Source organism: Macrotis lagotis, chromosome 7 (genome assembly GCF_037893015.1).
Source record: "Macrotis lagotis isolate mMagLag1 chromosome 7, bilby.v1.9.chrom.fasta, whole genome shotgun sequence".
In the NCBI taxonomy this organism is placed as follows: Eukaryota; Metazoa; Chordata; class Mammalia; order Peramelemorphia; family Peramelidae; genus Macrotis; species Macrotis lagotis.
This window is the reverse complement of record NC_133664.1, coordinates 92,293,591-92,318,643: the sequence shown is the minus strand read 5'-3', so window position 1 is coordinate 92,318,643 and position 25,053 is coordinate 92,293,591. Positions and strand designations below refer to the sequence as shown.

Below are 25,053 nucleotides of genomic sequence, written 5' to 3'. Positions count from 1 at the left end.
GCTAGGTAATTATTAAGTGTCTGAGGTCGGATTTGAACCCAGGTACTCCTGACTCCAAGGCCGGTACTCTGTTCACTGCGCCACCTAGCCACCCCGCTAATAGGGTTTTAAACTTGGAGTTGCTTCATATAGGAGCTATAAAGCTTTGCTGTATTTTATAACACAACTTCCTTTTTTGGTTGCTTTCTTTGCTTGGACCAGCTCTCATATATATATATATATATATATATATATACATACATACATACATACATATATATGTGTGCTTTTTGGTCACAAGAGGGATTGCTTTCTGAGAGTGAATAAATAAATACAAATCAAACAGTAATCAAAATGTAAGCCGTGTTCACGGTAAGTTATTAGTATTATCACTTTTTGAAAAACATTTTTCATCAAAGTGTTGAACAATATAATCATACTTTATGAAATATCCATTGCCAGATGGACTTGAATGATTTTTGTAGCAACTCAAAAATCAACTCAAACCTTTTTTTTTTTGTTTTTTTTTTTGTAAGGCAAACAGGGTTAAGTGGCTTGCCCAAGGCCACGGAGCTAGGTAATTACTAAGTGTCTGAGACCGGATTTGAACCCAGGTACTCCTGACTCCAGGGCCGGTGTTTTATCCACTACACCACCTAGGTGCTCCCTCAAAGTTGATTTTAACAGCCTTTTTATTTTCAGTTTGCCCTTCTCAAAGATATCAATGAAGTCAGATTGTGTGGGGATTTCCTTTTTTGACAGTATTAGTTATGCAACTTCATTCATTGTCCAAGATCAAATTAGAAATAAAATATCTATACATTAAATAGTAATGTATTATCTCTGATCACTGCAGTAATAATGCTACATCGTTTAAGCCTTTATAATTTCATATACTTTCATATATTATTTTAAAATTTCATATTGGAGTTTATATAAAATTAATGTTTTTGAGTAGCATATTATTTCATTTTAAATGTTTGCTTATTTTTGATATTCTTCTGGTTTAAATGAAAAATTGTTTTTTATTTCCATGGTATGTATTTGGTTTTAAATTATGTGACAAATGAGACTGTATTTTGGCTTTTTCTAATGAATTTGATGAATCTCTTATTATGTAAGTTACTGACTTGTAAAATAAATGCCTTTTGGCAAAATGTTTTGCTAATTAAATAGCTTTGAATGTTATTGGATTTCAAATCAGAATCTTTAGTAGATTTGTTAGGGGGTTAACAAAGGGTATTGGGATGATATTTTTTTAATAGGCTACTGATGGAATTTAGAACTGTGACCTAAAAAATTTACTGATTGTACAAATTTTATATGATGGAAAATCACTTTACTTATTTTTGAAATTAAATTATATCCAGAATAAAGTTTATTTATTTTTCTCATGATATTTGTTTTGGACAATTTAGAATTTAGAAACAAAGGAGCTTTGTTTTCTTCATACTTGAAAGTAATCAGTTAAGTAGACATTTATTGCAGAATGTTATAAAAGAAATAGAATGTATATATCCCATTTTTCAGGATCATTGTTTCATTGAAATTCATTTTGGTGGGGTTCCATTTAGAGGATGCCCTATTTTATTTTAATTTTGGCTCAATGACCCTAGGATATAAATTTGTTTCTTTTTTAAAACTATGTCTTTTTTCAGTGATTTGAGTAGGGTATAAGTTGGTTAGGTTAGGAATCCTTTTCTTAATTTATAAAATGATTTAAAGCTGTAATTTAGAAGAAGGAAACATACAAGTCATCTAGTTCAAACTCATTTTACAGATGAAGAAACCCAGCTCTTTTGATTCCAAATCTAGGACTCTTTAGTTTTGATTGAATTTTTAGTGATTTTTTTTCCCCCTCTGTTTTTGATTCACAGTTCAGAGTCCTAATATAAACTATAGATTTTCAGGACTCAAGAGCTGGATAAAGCCAGTATAGCTGGGAAGACTTCGTGGTGAAGTTGGTTTTGAGTCAACTTTTAAAAGAAGCATCCTGCTGGATTGCTTGGTGATCAAAAGCAGGGATGTAGTAATGAGAACAACAAGGGGTGAGTGATTAGAGTTATGGTAGTCACAAGATAAGAGTTTGTATAGAGAAGATGGAAGGCCCTGAAATGAGACTGGAAAATTTGAAAACTCGTGTTTAATCTTGGATAAATATAATGTGATGAATTTGTCTATTCATGAAGATCTGTTACTGATGTTTGTCCTTCATTCTGTCTGTCTCTCTCTCTCTCTCTCTCTCTCTCTCTCTCTTGGATTTTTGCAAGGGAGATGGTAACCGGTTAAGTGGCTTGCCCAAGGCCACACAGCTAGGTAATTATGAAGTGTCTGAGGCTGGATTTGAACTCAGGTACTCCTGACTTCAGGGCTGGTGCTCAATCCACTGTGCCACCTAGCTGCCCCTTGTCCTTTATTCTCGAAGAAAACCACAACATCAGGAAGGTGATGTCCTCACAAGCAGATGAAGTGGATTTGAGTGAGGGGGGTTTGTGCTCGCTTTTTCCTCCAGAGCCATCTGGATCCAGAGGCCAGATATGAATCAGGCTGTTAGAGATGGCCCTGGATAGGAGGAAGACAAGTGATTTGTCCAAGGGTCACACAGCTCCTGACTCAAAGGCCACTGCTCCATCCACCACCTAGCTGCCTAATTACTTCTTGACATAATGAGAACACAGATCTCACCAAATGCTATATTTAATGATCATGTCCTCAGTGTGTTTATATTGCCGTCAGAACAGTTGGTCCATCGGCTTATCCCATCGAATTTACAGGTTCAACTTAGTTATTTGTGGTTCTTTAGGGTCTTGTCTACACATTTAATAGTCCATATATTTTCTTGGTAACCTGTTGGTGGATCTTTTCATGACATAAGCTACACCCTTTATATCTTCTACCCCGCCTCTCTTCACAGCTCATCATCATGATTTGTGTGATAAGATTTCTGTATATGATTCTTTCCAGTATGATCTGGGAAGATCACAAGCTTCTGTTTTTTCCATGGACCACAATTTCAATGTGTTTATTAAAGCCTGGCAGCTTGGTGAAGTTGAATATTTCTGTCCTGCATTTCATGGAGACCTTATCATTTGTCCAGCCATTAGTGCCAGCATTTTGTAAGATCAATAATCTTGGGGTGGCTTGGTGGCTCAGTGGATCAAGCACTGGCCCTGGAGTCAGGACGACCTCAGTTCAAATCCGACCTCAGATACTTAATAATTGCCTAGCTGTGTGTCCTTGGGCAAGTCATTTAACTCCATTGCCTTGCAAAAATAAAATTAAAAAAAAAATATATCAGTAATCTTACATTGAGTAACAACAGATTCTAATAAATGAAACATCACCATTAGTATGAATGTAGTTAAAACTAATACAAATCACTTTGCATCTCTTGGCTCCTTCTAGAGAGACAGTATGATACAGAGAACTGGAGGCAGAATCAGGGAATCTGGGTCTGTTTCCTGAGTTTACCACTTACTACCTGTCTGACCTTGGGTGGCTATTTCCCTTTGTTGGACTTCAGGTTTTTTTACCTGTAAAAATGAGGTTAGTTGGTGGCTTATAAAGTTGTCCTTCCTCTCCCCCCATCTCCAAAATTATGATCCTGTGAACTCTCTGTGCTCTTATCCTAAGGAAGTTGGGTGACCAAGTTAACACATTCTAACATCTCCTTGATCTCTAAGCCTTCTGTATGCATTGTATCTTCTGATTACTTGCCATTGCTCATGTTTTGTTTTACAAAGGTTAGTTTATAAACTGGTTAGTAGAAATAACCTTTGTAACTGCCATACCTTTTCTTGAAATTCCAGAATGGCATTTGCAGTCACTATAACACAAAAAATAAAATGTGTGAGCTATTTGTCATTGATCTTGATTATGCAACAGGATTTTGAAAATTATATTTTTAAGGTATTTGCAAATGATATGATGGAGGTTATACTTCCTAAAATAGTTCAATAATGAAAACACTCCTTAAAAGGAAGGACATTTCAGGCATCGGTTAAGTAGATTAGACACTAGACAATATTATAGAAGGAATGGGGTAAAAGAAGAAAAGAAGCCACTTTACCTAATTCTTTGTAATGTCTTTCAGGAAAATTGTCTTCTCTTTGGGGGCATTTTGAATGCTTCCCAGATTATTATTTTATTATAACCAGTGATTGTTGGAAGAGTTATTTTGAGAATTATGGGATGTCCTAAAAGTTTAGTGCAGTTTTAAGCTTAATTAGCTTACAATAACTTAAAATTGCACTTAAGCTTTTGGGATACCTTATATAGTTTGCTTGTAGGCTTCATGTACTCCTTTTATAAACTTATTTTTTTCTAAAAACTTTCCCACAAGAAAGAAAAATAGTAATGAGAGTGAGAAATAGAGTGAGAAATTTCAGTATATATTTTGAAGATGATAAATTCAACAGTTTAATTGTAAAGTATGTGAAATTGACTAGGGTGGGACAAGGATAAAAAGAGTTTTCAGAGTCATAACTCTGGAGAACCTTTTATGAAGCTGAAGAGAATTAACTTTATTTGGTATAGGTAATCAGGACATTTATGTTTCTTTTCTTTGTAGCTATATGAAAAAAGTCTAATCCCTTATAACTGACTTTTAGATATTTCAAGTTAGCATTTAGGCCCTTATTCTTTTATTTCCCAGTTTAAATATCTCAGTTCATCAAACTATCATTCCCTATTCCCCTAATCCACCATCGTTTACAATTCTGGTGTTCATTCTCTTCATTCACTTCAGTTCACTAATATCCCTCTTAAAATTGTGACACTTCAAATGAAAACCAGTATTCCTTATGTCATCTAACCTGTGTATAATTACAGTGAGCCTCTTCATTGTTTAGACTCAGATCCTGGGAATTTACTCAGATCTTAACTGATAGACCATGAATAAATATTCTCCCTCTCCTCTCTCTTCTCTTCGTTCATAAATAATCACAACTCCTTGAGTATATTATAGATATTAAATGGTTTGCTAATGAAAAAGCCTGTTGGGTAGATTGGACCCTTGCTCTTGTTAATCAAATTTGAAATCAAAACATGAAATATAAATTATAATTTTGCAAAACTTTAGATTGTTTTCCCTGCTTCAAGTCTTTCCCATTTCAATCTGTCCTTCACATAACTGCCAAAATGATTTCTCGTAATTGCAAATTTGACCATATCCCTACTTCCCTACTGCATTTGCTCCATAGTGCCTCTAGTATAGCCCTATTCATTCTAGCCCCAACCTGTCTTTCCAACCTTATTATACATTGTGCTCAAATCCACACTCGGCATTCTAACCAAACAGGCGTTATTTCCCTTTTTCACACAGTGTAGGCACTTCATCTAGTATTTCTGTACCTTTGCTGTCTTCTATGCCCAGAATGCATTCTTTATCTCTGCCTCCTAGAATCACTCGCTTCTTTTAAGATTCAGCTCAAGTACCATCACATAAAATCCTAACTGATTCTACAAGCCATGTCCTCTGTCTCACTACCTTATATTATAAAATTTATTTTGCTTATATTTATGTGTATGTGTGTGTGTGTGTGTGTGTGTGTGTGTGTGTGTGTGTGTGTGTGTGTGTATATGCAAAGTCTTTGAGAATAGGGATTGTTGGCTTCTGTTTTTGTATCTCTGGTACCTAGAACATAGTAAGTGCCTAATAATTGCCTTTTAATTGATTGCTTGGCCATTCAAACTGCTTAATTTAAAAATAGCTTCTCTGAATTTTCTCTTTTCTCTTAAATTCAAACCAAAATATTTTACAATAGATGGATGATAGGGACATAATTCTATAGGTTCCAATTCTATTCCTCTAGGCCAGAATTCTATTTCTGATATGTTAAAGTACAAGAAACAAATGAGGTGTCCATCTACAACAAAGTCAGTTATCAGGCTCCCAACTTTGCCTACTCCAAACAGTTTTTCAGTATGACAGGTAGTGTTATTGCTGTCATATAAGAAAATGACATGGTTGAGAGAATGCCTTTCATTCTGAAAATTTATTAACTGCATTCTTGATGAATAGATTAAACAATAGGAAATATCATAGGAGAAACTAGGTGTAGGAAAGAGTGAAAGAAGAAAGGGTAGAATCCACTTGATCTATTTATTTGTAATATTTCCCTAGCCCCTGAAAGTTTAATAAAATAGTAAAATAGACTATGTCACCTATATGTATATTAGAGAGTTTTGAATGCTGCCTAAAATTATCTTGATACCCAGTCATTGTTGGAAAAGTTATTTTGATAATTATAAAAATTTTCCTCACAAGCTTTCTTTGTTTTTTTTTCTTATTTACTCAGGCATCTTAAAATAATATTTCTTCTTCAGAAAGAAAATAAAAAAGAAAAATATAGGGTTAAATGCAAATATACTTCCCCTAGGTCTTTCTCTCAAGTATGATAAGTAATGTGTCTCAGGATAAAGTAGTAGTTTTGCTTTTTAAGATGAATCTGTATTTGTGGGACATTGATATAGTCTAATGCTGCATGTGGTTAATTTTGAACTGTTTCTTTAAAGAAAATCTAGTATAGCCCTATTCTTATCTCTCTGTACATTAGCCCCTTGCACACATACAAGAAGAAGGAGGGTTACAGGAAGAAGGACAAAGAGGGGGAGAACACAAATGTATACATTGTAGGATTTGAATATACTATAGAATTTGAAAACCCTCTTATTATTGCATATATAAAAAACTGAGGAACAAGAGGTAGACAATCAGATTTAGTATTTACCTAATTCTTTATATTTTTTAAATATACAGAAAATAATGAAATATTCATTATATAAAAATATAATTACAAAAATTTTCTTTCAATTCCTATATTTATCATATTCAAGGCCTATGATTCTAGAAACATTATTATATAGGAAATTTATAAAGCAGTTATATAATAATCCTCATTATTTTTAAAGAGGAAGAAACATACCACAAAACTTATTACCATTAGCAGATGTGGATTGAGCACCAAATGTGTATATAACACAAATATATAGGATCATAGCTTCTAGTCTCACCATTTTATCCTCTATACTACCTGAATTGTGAATTCCATAATGAAGGAATTTCTATTTTGACACATTGAAGGTATTTAGAATTTTCTACTTTAGATACAGGATGAGTTCCATTAGTATAAGTTTCTGCTGCTATGTTTTATTATGTTCTGTTTACCACTTTCTCCACTTTTAGTTTAGAGAACTCCCCAAGGTATAGGGGGTCATGTCTCCTTCACCATCCTGGGGGCTACTTAAGGTAAAGTGTTGTCTCCTCTCTCTCCCAAATACTTCAGTCAAGGGTTAAGTCTAGAGGTGTTGTTTAGTCCATGATGTTTATAACAATACCAACCTGAGTTTGATTTAGAAGACTTGGGTTTGAATTTTCTAATTGCCTTGTGCCTAGATGAGCCTTTTATCACTACTATCATGATTTATTTCAGTAACTTCATATGACTTCTTTTTGTGGAAGTTAACTACAATTACTGTTTGTTGATGATTTATTAACAACTGATTTTTAAGCTTTTATTAAAACTGCATTTATATCACTTTTACATTTGAAAAATTGACTTTTTCCACTTCACATGAAATAAAAAATTAAGAATTAATACCTTGATTTGCTAATTTTTGATGTCTTTATGAGATTTAAAAATTGAGAATAGGAACAAATTCATCATAATTATTGATAATTCAAAACATGGGAATTATTTGACTCTATTTTAGCAGTTCTTGCTTTTTATTCATGTGCAGTTATTGAATGATGTAACTTTAAAAGTAATTGGTAATGATGTAACTTCAAAAAGCACTTTTTATTTATAACATTCTGTTTTTAAAATGTTGAGTTCTTCTTTTCTTCTGCCCTTCTCCTGTCTATTGATAAGACAAGTAAAATATATTTCTGTATTAACCTTGTGGCCAAAAAGAAAAAAGGGAAGGAAAAGAGAGTGAAAAAAGTATGCTTCACTCTGCAGTCAGAGTTAATCAGTTCTCTCTTTTAATCATGAATTCCTTGGAATTGTTTTAGATCAATGTATTGATCAGAGTAGTTAAGTCTTTCACAGCAGATCATCAGTACAATATTGATATTTATGTGTACAATATTTTTCTGGTTCTATTTGCTTCACTTTGCATCAGTTCATTTAAATCTTCCCAGGTTTTTCTGTACCCATCTTGTTCATCATTTCTTATAAAACTAGCATTCTGTCACGATAATATACCACAAGTTGTTCAGCTATTTCCTAGTTAATGGGCATCCCCTCAGTATTCAGTTCTTTGCCATCACAAAAAAGAATTGCTATAAATATTTTTATACACATAGCCCCTTTTTTCTTTCATCTCTTTGGGTCTTTGGTACAGATCTAATAGTGGTATTGCTGGGTCTAAGAGTATACACAATTTTATAACCTTTTAGGCATAGTTCCAAATTGTTCTTGAGAGTGGTTGGACCTGTTACACCAGTAGTGTTTTAGTATGCTTGTTTTCTCACATCTCCACCAGTATTTATCATTTCCTTTTTTATGTCATGAAAATCTGAGAGATGTGAAGAGGTACCTTGAAGTATTAATTTTCATCTTAATAGAGCATTTTTTGTGTGATTATTTATTAATAGCTTTGATTTTTTTCTTCTGAAAGCTACTTATTCAAATCTTTTGTTCATTTATCAATTGGTGAATAGCTCTTATTTTTATAAATTTGGTTCAGTTCCCTATATAATTGAGAAGGCCTCTATTAGAGAAACTTTCTCCACCTCCCAGTTTCTTGCTTTTTTTTAAAAATCTAGGTTGCATTGGTTTTGTTTAGGCGAAACCATTTAAATTTCATGTAATCTAAATCTTTCAGTTTATTTCCTGTGAACCTCTGTCTCTTATTTGATCAGAATCTCTTCTCTAATCCGTAGATATGACAGGTACATTTTTTCCATGCTTCCCTAATTTATTTATATAACCATTTAAGTCATTTACCTATTTTGACCTTGTTGTGGTATGAGGTTTGAGATGCTGATCTGTGTCTAATTTCTAACAAATCACTTTACAGTTTTAATCAAATGGTGAATTCTTTTCCCCAAAGCTTGGATCTTTGGGGTTATCAAATAGTAGATTATTAGGGTACCTAGTATGTAATATATAACTAATCTGTTTCACTGATCTACTCCTGGGTAGGGGGAGCCAGTATCAGATTGGTTTGATGCTCTCTCTCCTTTGAAATGTTTTTTAAAATCTGATACTGCTAGGTTGCTTTCCTTCTCATTTTTCTTACTGATTCCCTTGATGATCTTGACTTTTTTTGTTCTTTCAGATGAATTTTGTTATTTTTCTTTGGAAGTTTGATTGGTATGGCACTGAATAAATAAACAAACTAATTAGGTAGAATTATCATTTTTATCACATTGACTTGACTTACCTGTGAGCAATTAATATTTCTCCAATTGTTTAGCTCTATATTTGTATGAAAAGTGTTTTGTAATTGTCTTCATATAGTCCTTGGGTTTGTCTTAATAGTATTTTATATTATCTGTTGGGTTTTATTGGTAATATATAGAAATGATGATGACTTATTTTATTTTATATCCTGCAACTTTTCTAAAGTTGCTAATTGTTTCAACTGAATTTTTAGTTGGTTCTCCAGTTCTCAAGTATATCATCAGAATCTACAGAGTGATTTTGTTTCCTCATTACCCATTTTTATTTCTTTAATTTCTTTTTCTTGTTTTCCTGTTTTAGCTGGTGTTTCTAATACAATATTGAATAATAGGGGAGGTCATAGACATCCTTGTTTTCTACCTGATCTTAATGGAAATGCTTCTAGTTTATTCCCATATAAGTAATGCTAATTCTTAGTTTTTAGAACTATCCTTGTATTACTGGTATAAATCCACCTGGTCAACCATATGCTTTTTGAGGTGGGATGCTCTTAAGGAAATATTAATGATGGGTGATGGGAGATTGAGACATTATACAAGAAGTCAAAATGAAGACTGAAATAGAGTCAGGTCCCAAACGAAATTAGTCTGATAGTAAATCTAATAGAGAGTAAAGGAATGGTTAAAGATTTGATTTTGAGAGCAGTTGTTTATATTATATGCAGATCATTCATTTTCAAAGGAATCAGAATATAACAGAAGAAATAAAATATTAATGATTTATTGAACATCGCAATTTTTGATGACAAGTCAAGATTCTATGTTAGAGGTACCTTAGGATCATCTTTATTATTATTATTATTATATAGAAATGCAATGTGGAAGTATAGGAAGTTTGAGTTGAATCTTCTGAGTTTGTGATTTGTGTATCTCCACCCCCTCAATGTTTTAACATCAGTTCATTATTTACCTTCTTTTCATGAAAACAGAACACAGAATTTATAAAAACTAGTAGTTATTTGATTAAACTGAAGTTATTTGAAGTTATTACTAGTTAAGATTTCAGTGGTTAGGCAAAGTGGATAGTTATAATTTTAGTATAATCTGGTCACTTTTTTTCCCTCTGAGTAAATTAGGGTTAAGATACTAGTGACTTTTCAAATTAAAATTTCAAGTTATTGGGCTTGGAGATTGGTTGAAGGGAATTAGAAAATTTGCTCAAAGTCTTTAGTTTGGTGAGTATTTTAGATTCCTTTGTAAACTTCTATTGCTATGCTAGATTCTGTAATATAATACTAAGTTTTATAAGTAGGGTTCTCTTTAGTAAGGGTTTAATATTGTATCTGAGAAGCTTAGCAGGAGTGCCTTACATTGGAGATGTTGTCTGGAACTTTGGAGCTTCATCAAAAGGATGAAGACTGAGGGCATAGATGCATGCCTTGGGGAAATTGTTTGCTAGTAGACAGATTTGGCTGGCGGAACTTTTTCTGGGTTGAAGATGTGCTTAAGAAATCATCTGCCTGAAAAGAACTTGCTATTTGCTTGAATATGTTTTTCTTGCATGCCGCTAGGATCTAGTAAATTTGTCCACTTTCCACTTTCCTTTCTTTACCCATAAAGCCATGCATTTGGGTTGCCTCTTTTTTCCTTTTCCCCTCTCTCCTTTCCTCCATTTAGATGTAACTGAAAAAATCCACATACTTTCCCATTGTCTTTGGAGACATGACATTGGAGTCTATGTGGGGAGTAGGGGATAGCTGTAAAGGGCTTTGTAATTCACTACTTGGTTAGGACTTTCTACAGGTCCGTCCTTAAAGGGAGGGCATTTAGTATAGTTCTATTAATGATCCTATTAATTCTTCCTAGCAGAACTCTAAAACTTGAAATTAGGGCTTACTTAATTTCTATTAGAAAAATGAACTGGTGCCTCTGAGGACATGAATGCTGGTCCTAGAGGTTTCCTCCACCCTTTTACAAAAGGAGAGCTAGGGAGCTGGAATAGAACTAGGAGAAAATCTGCTTGCCTCTCACCTAGACCCAAGAGGTAGAATCAGTGTCAGAGGGTTCTCTCTCCTTTTGTCCCTACCTTCCTTCTATCTCTCCTTCTATTCTCCCCCTTTTCCTCTTTTCCTCTCTTCTCCCTTTCAGTGTGCTAAGAAACCAATGTGAACAATAGTCACACTTAAGACTTATTTAAATGTTTGATCTGCTATAGTACTCAATATGAAAAAAAGGCTATGATATTAGCCAACTCCTGGCTAGTTCTTTCATTGTATTAGTTCTGAGAGTAAATGGTGAATTAATGGATAATAGTAATGAACCAGTCCTCATTAGAAAATAATTAATGAGCTCTTAAAACAAGATCTACTTTAAGGTTACCTCCTAGAAGTGAGGATAATAATTGCTAGTATTTATATAGTATATTGTATTTATATAATTTTAAGTTTTGCAAAGCTCTTTGTAAATATGATCTTACAACAACCTTGGGAGGTAGATGCCATTATTCCCATTTTACTGATGAAAAAACTAAAATAAAAGTTAAGTGACTTGCTCAGGGTCACATAACTAGTAAATGCCTGGGGTTACATTTGAACTTGAGTATTCTTGGCTCTAGGTCTTTCTCTTTATCCACTTGGTTAATGTAGCTGCCTCCTCCTCAGTACTCTTTCATACAAATTTCAATACTTATTTAGCTAATGTTTTAGATTTTATATTTTGAGTGACATTTTTGCTATTTGAAAAATGTGTGTATCTGATAATTTCTGACTACCTCTTTCCCACTTTTTAGCTTTCTAATTATTTTTTTAATTCCAGAACTTTTCGTTTTTCTTTGAGATAAATGACACTTTTTTCCTGCTAAGGGAGAAATTGGCTGCTTTATTTATAAATTATTTTGTCTCATTAGTAAAATGAAGTTCATGTAAAGGTCCATTTTATTTCCAAAAAACACTTTTGTTTTTGTCATAATAAAGAATTTAAATGTAAAAATCTTCGGTCCTGACCTCTTTTCTCTCCAACCAATTATTTTTTGTATTTGTAAGGAGCCTTCACTAATATGCCTAAAATTCAACATGCCTAGAATTGAACTCATTATATTAACATCTAGTTTTCCAAGGATATTCTTAATGATTAATGCCATCTTGAGTTTTCCCTGAGAAAAAAATATGCTTTTTTTCAGATGCATTTAATCTTTTAGGTTAGTGGAGTACCATTTAGTGTGTTGTGCTATAAGCTCACTTAGATTCGGTAACAAAAGACAAGAGTTCAAATACAAGCTCCTTCCTTTACTAGTCACCCAGCCTCTCTGAATCTTACTTTATTTATATATGGAATGGAAATGGTAATGCTCTCAGTAGTATAATTCCAGTTCTGGAATTATAATAAGAAAATGACTAAACTGCCCTTGTCCTTTGTCCACTGCTAGTCATAGTAACAAAGAATGTCAAAGTTAGACATAAGGTCCCAAATACACCAGAATTTTGTAGGAGCGCAGTGTGTTTTGTACTTGGAAAGAATGGGAAACAAAAGTAGATGACCACTGATTGAGAAATGGCTTCACAAATTGTGACACATGAATGGAATGAAATATTATACTTTAAATGAAAACAATGAAGAGAAGTGTGGGAAGACATATAAACTGATTCAAAGTAAAATAAGTAGACCAGGAACACACTATATATCTCTGTCTATCTCTGTCTATCTCTACCTCTTTCTGTGCTATAACAGTGAAAATGGAAATAACAAAATTAAGCAACACTTTGAAGTTGGTAATGACTGAAATGCACTTTCATCTTTGCAGAAGTAGGTGTAAAACATTTTGGTTCTAGAACATTGCATATCCTTATTAGATCAAGTAAAAATTTTGGTTTGTTTTGTTAAACTCCCCCCCCCCCCCTTTTAAAATTCTTTGTTTCAAGAGATTGCTTTTTGGAAAGAGAAAGTGAAGAGGTATGTTTGGAAAATAAAGGGGATGTAAAAACAATAAATGTCATTTCAAAAAAATTAAAGTACTAATCTCTGTGATAGTAAATATTCCTCACTATATAGATTTACTTGAAGATGCTTTTTGACCTACCTCTGGTAATTTGTATTTGAGAAAAGTTTATTTTTAGAGAAGTATATTTTTAGAAATATCTAAAACATTTAAAAGTTTCAAATATGTTCATGTCGTATTTATTTTTCTCTAGACTGATTAATTCCATTTGTTTTTAATCTTTTGACAAAGCACCTTGCCACTGATTTTTTTAATATCCATTGTAATATGAAACATTGCAAATACTAAGGAAGTCAATGACAACTGCTAATAAACTCTTTGAACATCATGAACTACTGATAATTTTAAGTTTAAGAACTATCATATGATAATAGAACTTTTCTTTCTCAAATGTCAATGCTTCCTTTTTATAAATATGTTTTAAAATTGCACACATAGGCACAATGATTTGTGAAGAATAAAGTTGTTTTCAGTACCTCTCTTCATTTAAAGGAAAACAATATTCAACATAAAAATATGATTTAGCAAAAAGATCAAATAACTTTCCTACACTGAATTCCATTTAATATATAAGAGTGCTGCTTTTTTGTTTGTTTCACAAGACCCCCATCACCACCAGAGCAACTTTATTGCCTATATTATACTTTTCCCTGGTTAACATTGTAAAATGTGTTAGCAAACTTCATTTTCAGGAGAAAGTGAACTTAAAATAAGTCTGATGAAATGAGAAATGCTGGTGAATAGGAGAATCCGATGTTATGCTATCATAGAATTTGGGAAAAACACTATCATCTAAATCTGATATGAACTTTATTTCTGGGAATGTAATTCTTGCTTCCAATAGGAGGAGAATTTTCCAGTGATTATGTAAAATAATATGTCTTAAGTCAAATAGATTTGACCATTTATTTTTTTAATGACCTTAAGGACTTGCTTACCCAATTCTATGATTTGGTTTGGTTTCATAGTGTAAAGAGGATATTGCAAGTATTTGTAGTATGGCCTAGAACAGCAGTTTGGAATTTTTATCTAATTTAAAATGCCAGAAAGTATTACAGGTAAATTAGAGGCAGGACTGCTCCTATGATTTCATTGGTATAGGAACTCCCAGGAAATTCTCTTTATTAATGTAGGGTGGCATTTTTTAGTTTTAGAGAGTTATCCAACTGTACAATTAACTGAAAAATAAGTGTCTCATTCAGGGTCAAGGAGCCAGTATGTATGAGAGCTGACCTTGGAGACAGGAAGACTTAAATTTAATTCTTCCTGTCTCCAAGGCCAGCTCTCTAATCATGATGTCTCTGCTGCTTCTGAAAATAGATTAGATATATATTTGTAGGGCTTAAAATTCACTTAAATTAGTTTGGTAACATTAACTTTGAATATAATGAACATTATTTTATAGAATTTTAAGATATGCTTTTTAGGAAATCTATTTTAAAGCAAATTATATTTGTCCCAGTAAACATTTATTTTACTCTAAAGGAAAACTTTCTGTCCTTTTCTCTTTTTTCCTTTTAGAATGTTGTTCTTTCAGGAGGGTCCACAATGTTCAGAGACTTTGGACGTCGACTGCAGAGAGATTTGAAAAGAGTGGTGGATGCCAGATTGAAACTTAGTGAGGAGCTCAGTGGTGGAAGGATAAAGGTAGTCCAAAATGAGAATTGTATGTATGATAAATGGAATGTGGTCTCTATGCTGGAGATGAAGTGTTTCTTACCTTTTTACATGAAGCTGAAAAATCTTGACTTAGTAGCATGAAATAACAAGTCTTTATCATTTTCCTACCCACACTGTGAAATTGTATTCAGAGGTTTGTTGTCTGAATAGATTCCAAGTATGCAGTTAAGAGTTGATATTACAGTTGATGCAGCAACAGTTTTATGCTGTCACTGACCCATATTTGAAAGCAATTTCTTTTTTATATATTGAAAGAGAGCAGGCATATAGTGATAATGAACACTATCCTAAGGAGATTTATTTAGTATTCAGTTCTTTAATATCCTTTAAAAATACTCATTTAAATTAGAATAGCCAGGGAGTTATAATAGGTTTCCCAGAGATATACCTTTTACCTTGGTAGTATCTTTCTTTAAGATTTTGACTTAGAGCTACTTGTCATAGAGGCAATGTCACAAGATCCATCCCCAAGTCAGAAGGGTCCTCAGAGGCCATGCACTTCAACTTATATCTGAACAAGAATTCTTTTCATAGCATGCCTGAGAAAGTTTATCTAGCCTTTCTTTGAAGACCTTCAGTGAAATCCTGAGACCACCCATTCCACTTTTGGATAGCTCTCATTCTTTAGGGTTTGTCTTGACATCAGACCCCAATTTTTTAATACTGACCTGCCTTTCTGTAGCTTCCATCCATTTTTTCCTAATTCTACCTTCAGAGTCCAAGTGGAACAAATATAATCCCTCTTCTCAGTGAATCTCTTTATATATATTTGAAGACAACTCTCATAGTCTCACTAACTCATAGTCTCACTAACTCTTCTTTCCTCTAAGCTAAGAATTTCCATTTCCAGGAGGCAACTAGGTGGCCCTGGGGTCAGGAAGATCTGAGTTCAATTGTGACTTCAGACACTTAATAATACCTAGCTGTGTGACTTTGGGCAAGTCATTTAACCCCATTGCCTTAAATAAATATATTTAAAAAAAATTTCCATTTCCTTCACTAATATATATGGCATGATCTTGATTCTTGGTTACCTGTAATTAAAAACTCTAATGATGCTTATGTAAAGGAGACCAAACTGACACTTAGATTTTAATGTTCTTTTGTCTTTTTGGGCAATATTATTTAAAAAAAAAATTTTTTTTTTAGGTTTTGTTTTTGTTTTTATTTTTTTTGCAAGGCAAGGCTGGTACTTTATCCACTGCGCCACCCAGCTGCACCTTGGGCAATATTATGCAGTGATCTTTTCTATGATTTTAATACAGCCAGGCAATTAACTTAGAGGTTTATTATTAGATTGTTTACACTTTCAGTTGGTTAGAGTTTGGAGGGAAAACTATACTTTACAAACTGAAGGAAAATATGCTTAGTTCCTCTAGATTTATTCAGTATTAGAGAGTAAGAAGACTGTTTTGTAAACAGATATGAATAAGAAATATTACTTTATAAAGATAAGAATTGTATCCTATAATTGGGAAAAAGAGAACAGATTTTTTTGTTCTCAAACAGAGGTATCTTTTGTATCCACAGAACATTGGAATAAAAATTATTTGCTAGTGCTTGAACTAAATGTGAAACATTTTATTTTCTAGCCTAAGCCTGTAGAAGTTCAAGTTATAACACACCATATGCAGCGCTATGCTGTATGGTTTGGAGGCTCCATGCTTGCATCAACTGTAAGTATATTTGAAAGATATTTTTTAAAAATTCTGTGCTAAATTTTATATTTTAAATATATTTTGTCAGTATACTGCTGAAAATGTTCATATTGTATACTTATACAGTTGACTTTGTACTACATAAAAATTAGTTGTATCGGGGCGGCTAGGTGGTGTAGTGGATAAAGCACCTGCCTTGGAGTTAGGAGTACCTGGGTTCAAATCCGGTCTCAGACACTTAATAATTACCTAGCTGTGTGGCCTTGGGCAAGCCACTTAACCCCACTTACCTTGCAAAAACCTAAAAAAAAAATGAGTTGTACCATTAATGATCTTAGCTTAGTCAGCTTTTGATAACTAGAAAACAGGAGAAAGCAGCATTAATGATATAAAAATTTCATGTTGGCCATTAGTTTCACTCACTTTGTGAATCATCCCTATTTACTAAAAGCTGCAAACATCAAGTAGAATCAGATTCCCTTTCTATCCCCTTTAGCCATCATATGTTGAAAGTCAAAAAAAAAGTAATAAAGTGAAAAATTTTAAAGAATTAGTGTGGTGGATTTGTACTTGGAATTATGAAGATTGTATTCTAGTTCTAACTTTGCTACTTAATAAATTGTGACTTTAGGCAAGTAGTTTCCCCTTTCTGAGCCTTAGTTTTTATAAAACTAGGAATAATTTTGACACAGTATATCAAACAGGTTTGTTGTGAAGCTAAGGTGATGTAATATATGTAAATTATAAATCTCTTATTTCTCTATAAGGGTAAAGAGAAGGATATGAATCAATTGTTACTGAATAAATAGTTTGGATTTCTAATTAGTTTAGTAATTTACTTTTTTTATTTATTGAAACATATCTACAGTCTTAACTTATTTTTGTTTTTCTTAGCCGGAATTCTTTCAAGTTTGCCACACCAAGAAGGACTATGAAGAATATGGCCCCAGCATTTGTCGTCACAATCCTGTCTTTGGAGTTATGTCGTAGTATTTGCCTTTTGACAAAAGTAATTCAGGTAGTCTCTTGTAGGTCAAGAAGTGTCCTTTGAAACCAGAGAAGATACAAGTTGCTGTAAATAGTGATATGATCAGATGTTTATGTCCATAAGCTTTGGGAGTGCTTGGATTACAGAGTTAATGAAGCACTAAATCTGCATACAATCCAGAATCATTTCAAGGAAAGCCATTTCTGTCCTGACTGTTTTAAGCCTACCCCTTCCTCATTTCCTAAATGTGGGCTTCAGGTTAAAAGCAAATCTCAGTTTCTGAGAAAGGGTAAACATGGTTTAAAATAATTGTTAGAACAAATGAGGTAATGGCAATCTTGTCTCCTCTAGTAAGGAAATGGGGATGTAAACCTTTTCTCCCCCACCCTATTTTTGTAAATAAAAATTACAATACAAATTAATGTTTATATTTCATATCATTTTGTATTTTATGGTATTTGGTACAACTGGATGATGAGTTATAAGCACCAGTCCATATTTCTGTCATGGGGTTCTGTTCTAAAGAGTTTTTCATTGTAAGGCATGTGTCAGTGTGTTTGTGGGGAAAAAAGACAAAATTGGAAAAAATATTTGCTACACATTTGCTAGAGAATGTTCTGATTTGTTTGAAGATAAATGAAATTGAAAAATGAAACAGTATTGTATAAGAGTTATTACAACTGATATTTATTTTAGTTTTCTTGTTTGAAATTTCTGAAGCTGTTTTATAGAAGACAACATTTTGGTGTTGGTGAGTGATGGATGAATACTACCTTGCACTATTGTAATAAAAACTGTTAACATCTTTACAAATGTTGGTGTATGTATGTGTGTTGGTGTATATGTGGGCAGGTGTGTATGTGTGTTCACTTATGCTCCTAATTTAAAAGCATCAGTTACAAATGTGAGGATCTTTATGACTTATTTACTAAGTTGTAGGAGCATTCTGAAAATGAAATAGGTAGCTTTGTCAAGTAATAACCTTTCCATCACTAGAATTGTATAGGTGAGGAATAGTTAACCATGTATCCAGTGAGCTTGTTGAGGAAATTCTCATTCAATGAAATTTTGGACTAGATGACCTTTCAGTTCTCTTCTATTGACAGGATTTTATTTATATGGTTTTAGTAACCATTTTATAATCTTAAAATGGAATGCTGACTTTAAAAGTTTCCTGCTTATGTGAAAAAGATAAACTTTTTAATTTGTGAGATTTTTGGTGATTTCAAGGACTTGGATTTTATTTCACTTTTCTCAGGCAATTTATATTGTTTTGTTTTTCTGTAATAGATAATGTATTAATACCATTTTAGATAACTATTTTTCTCTTAATGAATTATTTGGTCTTGTTCTTTAAGTGTGAAAAACAGATTATATGCTTTTTGGAAACAATAAAGATGTTCTTGTAGCATTAGATACTGAGAAGTTAAGAACTTAGCTAATAATCTTTCCCTGTAACAGATTTTTCAGTTTCCTCATTGCTGTAAATGAGGCATCTGACTTATTTCCCACAGTATAGTAGATCTCCATATTTAAATGTTGGCCTAACTGGAGTAATGAATTAATTATAGAATTGGAGTTGAATGGATTCTCATAGTCTGTCTAGTTCCAGCCATTCCTTATCTACAATAAACCTAATAAGTGGTCATCCCCCCTTTGTTTGACAGCCTCTGAGAGAGGCCATTTCTACCCCTGGAAGTCCATTCTAGTTTTAGATTGCTCTAATTATTAAAAAGTTTTTCTTGACTTCAAACCTAAATTTTATCTTTGTAGCTTCCACCCATTGCTCCAAGTAATGCTCTCTGGTATTTAATTTCATTTCTTCATGACTTTACTTCAGATATTTGAGGACAGCTCTCATAGTTCTTCTGAGTCAGCTTCAATTTACCATAATCATCACTAGTTCCTTCAATTGATTTTCCCTTGTCATGATTCCGTGGCTTTTCACCTTCTTGTTCAGGATGGTTTTTTCAGCTTATCAACAACCCCGTCAAATGTAGTATTCAGAAATCACATATTATAAAGCAGAAATACCCCCCCCCCCCCCCAGTTCTAGATTTGAGTTTCCTAGCCTGGCATCTGTGACCTTTTTAAAAAAAATTTTTAAAATAAGAATTTCAATAGAATTGGTTTCCTACATTATAGGATTGTTGTGGTGATCAAATGAGATGCAATTTGCCTAGCATTTTGTAGTCATTTAATATATAATAAGTACCTTCTGTGTTCCAGGCAGCTGATAGGGGAGGGGCAGCTAAGTTGCACAGTGGAAAGTGTACTGGGCCTGGAGTCAGCAAGACTCATCTTCCTGAGTTCAAATCCAGCCTCAGATACTTCCTAGCTGGGTGACCCTAGTCAAGTCACTTCGTCGTTTTTTACCTCAGTTTTCTTGCCTATAAAATGAGCTAGAGAAGAAAATGGTAAATGTGACTAGTGTCTGCCAAGAAAACCCCAAATGGTGTCATGAAGGGTTGGACTTGACTCAATAACAACAACAACAACAATCAACATGGCAGGCACTGTGCTACCTGCTAGGGATTAAAAAGAATACTTTTTAAAAAAAAGGTAAAAAATTCTTAGCCTCTTCTCTCAAATAGCTCTCAGCCTAAAGGGGGGAAACAACACAGTCTGAAGATGAGAGAGAGAGAGAGAGAGAGAGAGAGAGAGAGAGGAGAGAGAGAGAGAGAGAGAGAGAGAGAGAGTTTTTGTTTTTCACACATACACATGCACACACACACACACACACACACACACACACACAGAGATATACATGGTCAGACCTGCACTATATTCCAGACAATCACTTAGCACTACATAAAAGTGAGCTGTTGTTTTTAGCAATCCAATGTTAATTTTGTGCCATCTGCAAATTTGATTAATTTACTAATAATGTCTTTATCTAAGTTGCTGATATAAATCTCATTGATAAAACTACCTAGCTAATCATAGGTCCTTTCAGCTGATAGGAAAGATAAACTGGACACAATTCACTTGTCCTCCCAGATCCTACATCCAAACTAGACTGATAGTGTTTAGAGTTAGAATTCTTTTTCCTCAAACTTTTTTCCAGGTCATTTTTTTTTTTAAGATTTTTGCAAGGCAGTGGGGTTAAGTGGCTTGCCCAAGGCCACACAGCTAGGTAATTATTAAGTATCTGAGGCCAGATTTGAACTCAGATACTCCTTACTCCAGGGCCAATGCTCTATCCACTGTGCCACCTAGCTGCCCAGGTCATTTGTTTTTTGCTATGTGATACCTTATATTTTTTTTCCCCATTTTTTCCACTCTCTATGAATCAGTATCTTATCTTGCCCTAGTGTAAGATGTCTTTGATTTCCTCTAAGCTGTAGTGACCAGACCTCATCCCTTGTGGCCATTGAGTTCTAGTTTATCGCTCTATGCATACATGGACTGGAAATATGCTTCACTGTTGTTTTGTTTTCTTCACAAGATTACCTTGTGAAGACTAGGTCTGGTATAATTTCTTGATCTTTGTGCCAAAATTGAGTTGCAGGGATTTCAGCTCTATTTTTTCATGCTCCTCCACCATCTTGGCTTCTCTTGATTAATCCTTTCTTTATGACCACTCTGCCAATTCATTTGTAAAAAATATGGTTGTGCCAAAGAGACATGTGAGAGTGATTGAGTGCACATCTTATTTAAAACCACTAAAAAACCCCATTAAGAATATTTATCTATTAAATAACTCTTCACTTAATTGAGGAATATTTTACAATGCTAAAATTTATCTGCAATGCCTTTTACTTAGAAGGTGAAAATTGAAGGGTAAAAATAATTAAGTACCATAACTGACAGTGATGCCAAACCTACTTGTTCCATCAGATATGATCATAAAATAAAGGCCTAGAAAGTGATCATTTAACATAACACCCACATGTTACAGAGGGAGAAACCAAAGTTCAGAAGGGTTAAATACTTTGCCAGAGGTCACTGAAATTGTAAATCAGAACCCTTAATTGAAATGCATAACTTTGGAAACCAAGAAGAGTGCTCTTTCAGGTATGCCAGCCTTTTTAATAAGGATGAAAATCCATATCTTAAGATGGGCATTTAATTCAACAAATATTTATTGTCTACTATTTGGAAGGCATAGCATCAAGGATTAGGAATACAAAACCAAAAACCAGAAGTCACCCCTCCCCCAAGAACTATGCAGCTAGTACAGAGGTAAATCAATACAACATAATTTTGAAGAGGAAGAAAATACAAACCATGGGATCATGAAAGAAAAAAAGGTATAAAAGAAGGTACATATGAGTTGTCTTTTTTTTTAAACATTTTATTTGTTTTCCAATTGTATACAATAGTAAATTGTTCCCATCATTTTTTTCAAGGCTCTGAATTCTACAATCCCCCCCCACACAGAAGCCTGTCTGACAGTCTCTACATTGTTTCCATGCCATACATTGATGTAAATTGAATTTGTTATAAGAGTAAGCATAAGAATAAACATAAGCCCCTCCCCCACAAGAAGATGGGAAACCTTAAGAATAGAGAGAGAAAAAAAAATTGTACTTCAGTCTGTGTTCAGATTCCAATGGTTCTGTCTTTGGGGTGAGTTCCTTTCTTTATCATAAATCCACCAGAGAAGTTACTTCAATATTTTTCCCGAGTTGCTATTACTAGCTGTACCCTCCACTCTATTCCTCCCCACTCTCATTTATTCTATTCTTTCTCTCCTTTCACCCTGGCCCTGTCCAAAAGTGTGTTGTATCTGAGTACCCTCTCCCTTGATCTTCCCTCTCTTCTATCACCTATTCCCCCCTTCCCTCCCCCCATTTCCCCTCATCCTGTCCCTTTCCTCCCATCCTTCTCCAGGGCAAGACAGATTTCCTCACCCTATTTAGTGTGTATGTCATTTCCTCCCTGAGCCATTTCTGATGAGAATGAAGGCTCATTCATTCCCCCTTGCCTTCCCTCCTCCCCTCCATTGAAAAAAGGTTTTTTTTTTTACTCTTATGTGAAATCTCTCAGCTTCTTCATCTCCTTTTCCTTCCTTCCAGTACTTTACCCCATCGCCCATTGACTCCATCCCTTTACCATATCATACCATTATATTCTGCTCCTTCCTATGTCCTGTCTATATATGCTCCTTCTAACTGCTCTTATAAATGAGAAAGTTATCAATATCTTCTTCCCGTGCAGGAATACAGACAGTTCAACATCATCAACTTCCTCATAGTCCCTCTCTTCCACTCCCTCTATGGTTCACCAGACTCCTGTACTTGGAAATCAAACTTTCTGTTCAGCTCTGGCCCTCTCATTAGGAAAGTTTGAAACTCCCCTGTTTCATTGAAAATCCATCTTTTCCCCTGAAAGAGGATGTTCAGTTTTGTTGGGTAATTGATTCTCGGTTGTAAACCAAGATCTTTTGCCTTCTAGAATATATTCCAATCCCTATGAGCCCTTAATGTAGATGCTGCCAGATTCTGTGTAATCCTGACTATGGAGCCTAGGTAGTTGAATTGTCTGTTTCTGGCAGCTTTTAGAATTTTCTCTTTGATTTGGGAGTTTTGGAATTTGCTATAATATTCCTGGAAGTTTTTCTTTTGGGATCCCTTTCAGGGGGTGCCTGGTGAATTCTCTCAATTTCTATTTTACCCTCAGCTTCCAGGATCTCAGGGCAATTTTGCTGTATTCTTGAAAAATGCATTTTAGGCTCTTTTCCTGGTCGTGGCTTTCAGATAGTCCAATACTTTTCAAATTATTTCTTCTGGATCTATTTTCAAGGTCAGTTGTTTTTCCAATGAGATATTTCACATTTTCTTCGAATTTTTGGCTTTTTTGGAAGAGTTTTATTTCTTCCTGATTTCTTGCAAAGTCATCAGCTTCCTTTAGTTTCATTTTGCATTTAAAGGAGTTACTTTCTTCAGAGAGCTTTTTTATCTCCTTTTCCAGCTGGCCAATTCTGCTTTTTAAGGCATTCTCCTCATTTGCCTTTTGTTTTGCTTTTTTCCTTAGGCCTAAACTGGTTTTTAACATATTTTCTTCAGTATTTCTTTTGTATTTCTTTCACCAAGCTTTTTTTTTTAATTTAAATTTATTTTTTATTAAAGATATTATTTGAGTTTTACATTTTTCCCCCAATCTTGCTTCTCTCCCCTCTCCCCCTCACAGAATGCACTCTGTCAGTCTTTACTTTGTTTCCATGTTGTACCTTGATCCAAATTGGGTATGATGAAAGAGAAATCATATCCTTAAAGAGAAGTCTAAGAGGTAACAAGATCAGACAATAAGCTATCTGTTTTTTTTCTAAATTAAAAGGAATAGTCCTTGTACTTTGTTCAAACTCCACAGCTCCTTATCTGGATACAGATGGCACTCTCCTTTGCAGACAGCCCAAAATTGTTCTGAATTGTTGCACTGATGGAATGAGCAAGTCTTTCAAGCTTGAACATCACTCCCATGTTGCTGTTAAGGTGTACAGTGTTTTTCTGGTTCTGCTCATCTCAGCATCAGTTCATGCAAATCCCTCCAGGTTTCCCTGAAATCCCGTCCCTCCTGGTTTCTAATAGAACAGTAGTGTTCCATGACATACATATACCACAGTTTGCTAAGCCATTCCCCAATTGAAGGACATTTACTTGATTTCCAATTCTTTGCCACCACAAACAGGGCTGCTATAAGTATTTTTGTACAAGTAATGTTTTTACCCCTTTTCCTCATCTCTTCAGGGTATAGACCCAGTAGTGGTATTCCTGGGTCAAAGGGTATGTACATTTTTGTTGCCCTTTGGGCATAGTTCCAAATAGCTTTCCAGAAGGGTTGGATGAGTTCACAGCTCCACCAACAATGTAATAGTGTCCCAGATTTCCCACATCCCTTCCAACAATGATCATTATCCTTCCTGGTCATACTGGCCAATCTGAGAGGTGTGAGGTGGCACCTCAGGGAAGCTTTAATTTGCATTTCTCTAATAATGATTTAGAGCATTTTTTCATATGGCTGTGGATTACTTTGATCTCCTCATCTGTAAATTGCCTTTGCATATCCTTTGACCATTTGTCAATTGGGGAATGGCTTTTTGTTTTAAAAATATGACTCAGTTTAGAAATGAGTCCTTTGTCAGAATCATTAGTTGTAAAGATTGTTTCCCAATTTATTACATTTCTTTTGATCTTGGTTACATTGGTTTTATCTGTGCCAAAAGCTTTTTAATTTAATGTAATCGAAATCATCTAATTGGTTTTTAGTGATGTTCTCCAACTCTTCCTTAGTCATAAACTGTTCTCCTTTCCATAGATCTGACAGGTAGACTAGTCCTTGATCTTCTAATTTGCTTATAGTATTGTTTTTTTATGCCTATGTCCTGTAACCATTTGGATCTTATCTTGGTAAAGGGTGTGAGGTGTTGGTCTAATCTAAGTTTCTTCCATACTAACTTCGA

The 25,053-nt window shown here is 34.0% G+C and overlaps 1 protein-coding gene across 1 annotated transcript in view; it reads left to right on the top strand.

The window, feature by feature from the left end:
• ACTR3B (actin related protein 3B) overlaps nt 1–18,778 on the top strand; it is an 84,818-nt gene extending 66,040 nt beyond the window's left edge. Inside the window, exons 10-12 of the mRNA XM_074193295.1 lie at nt 14,844–14,969; nt 16,595–16,678; nt 17,555–18,778. Coding sequence (XP_074049396.1) covers nt 14,844–14,969; nt 16,595–16,678; nt 17,555–17,650 — 306 coding nt within the window. The 3' untranslated portion in view covers nt 17,651–18,778. The remainder of the gene's footprint in view (nt 1–14,843; nt 14,970–16,594; nt 16,679–17,554) is intronic.
• The last annotated feature ends 6,275 nt before the right edge of the window (nt 18,779–25,053 follow it).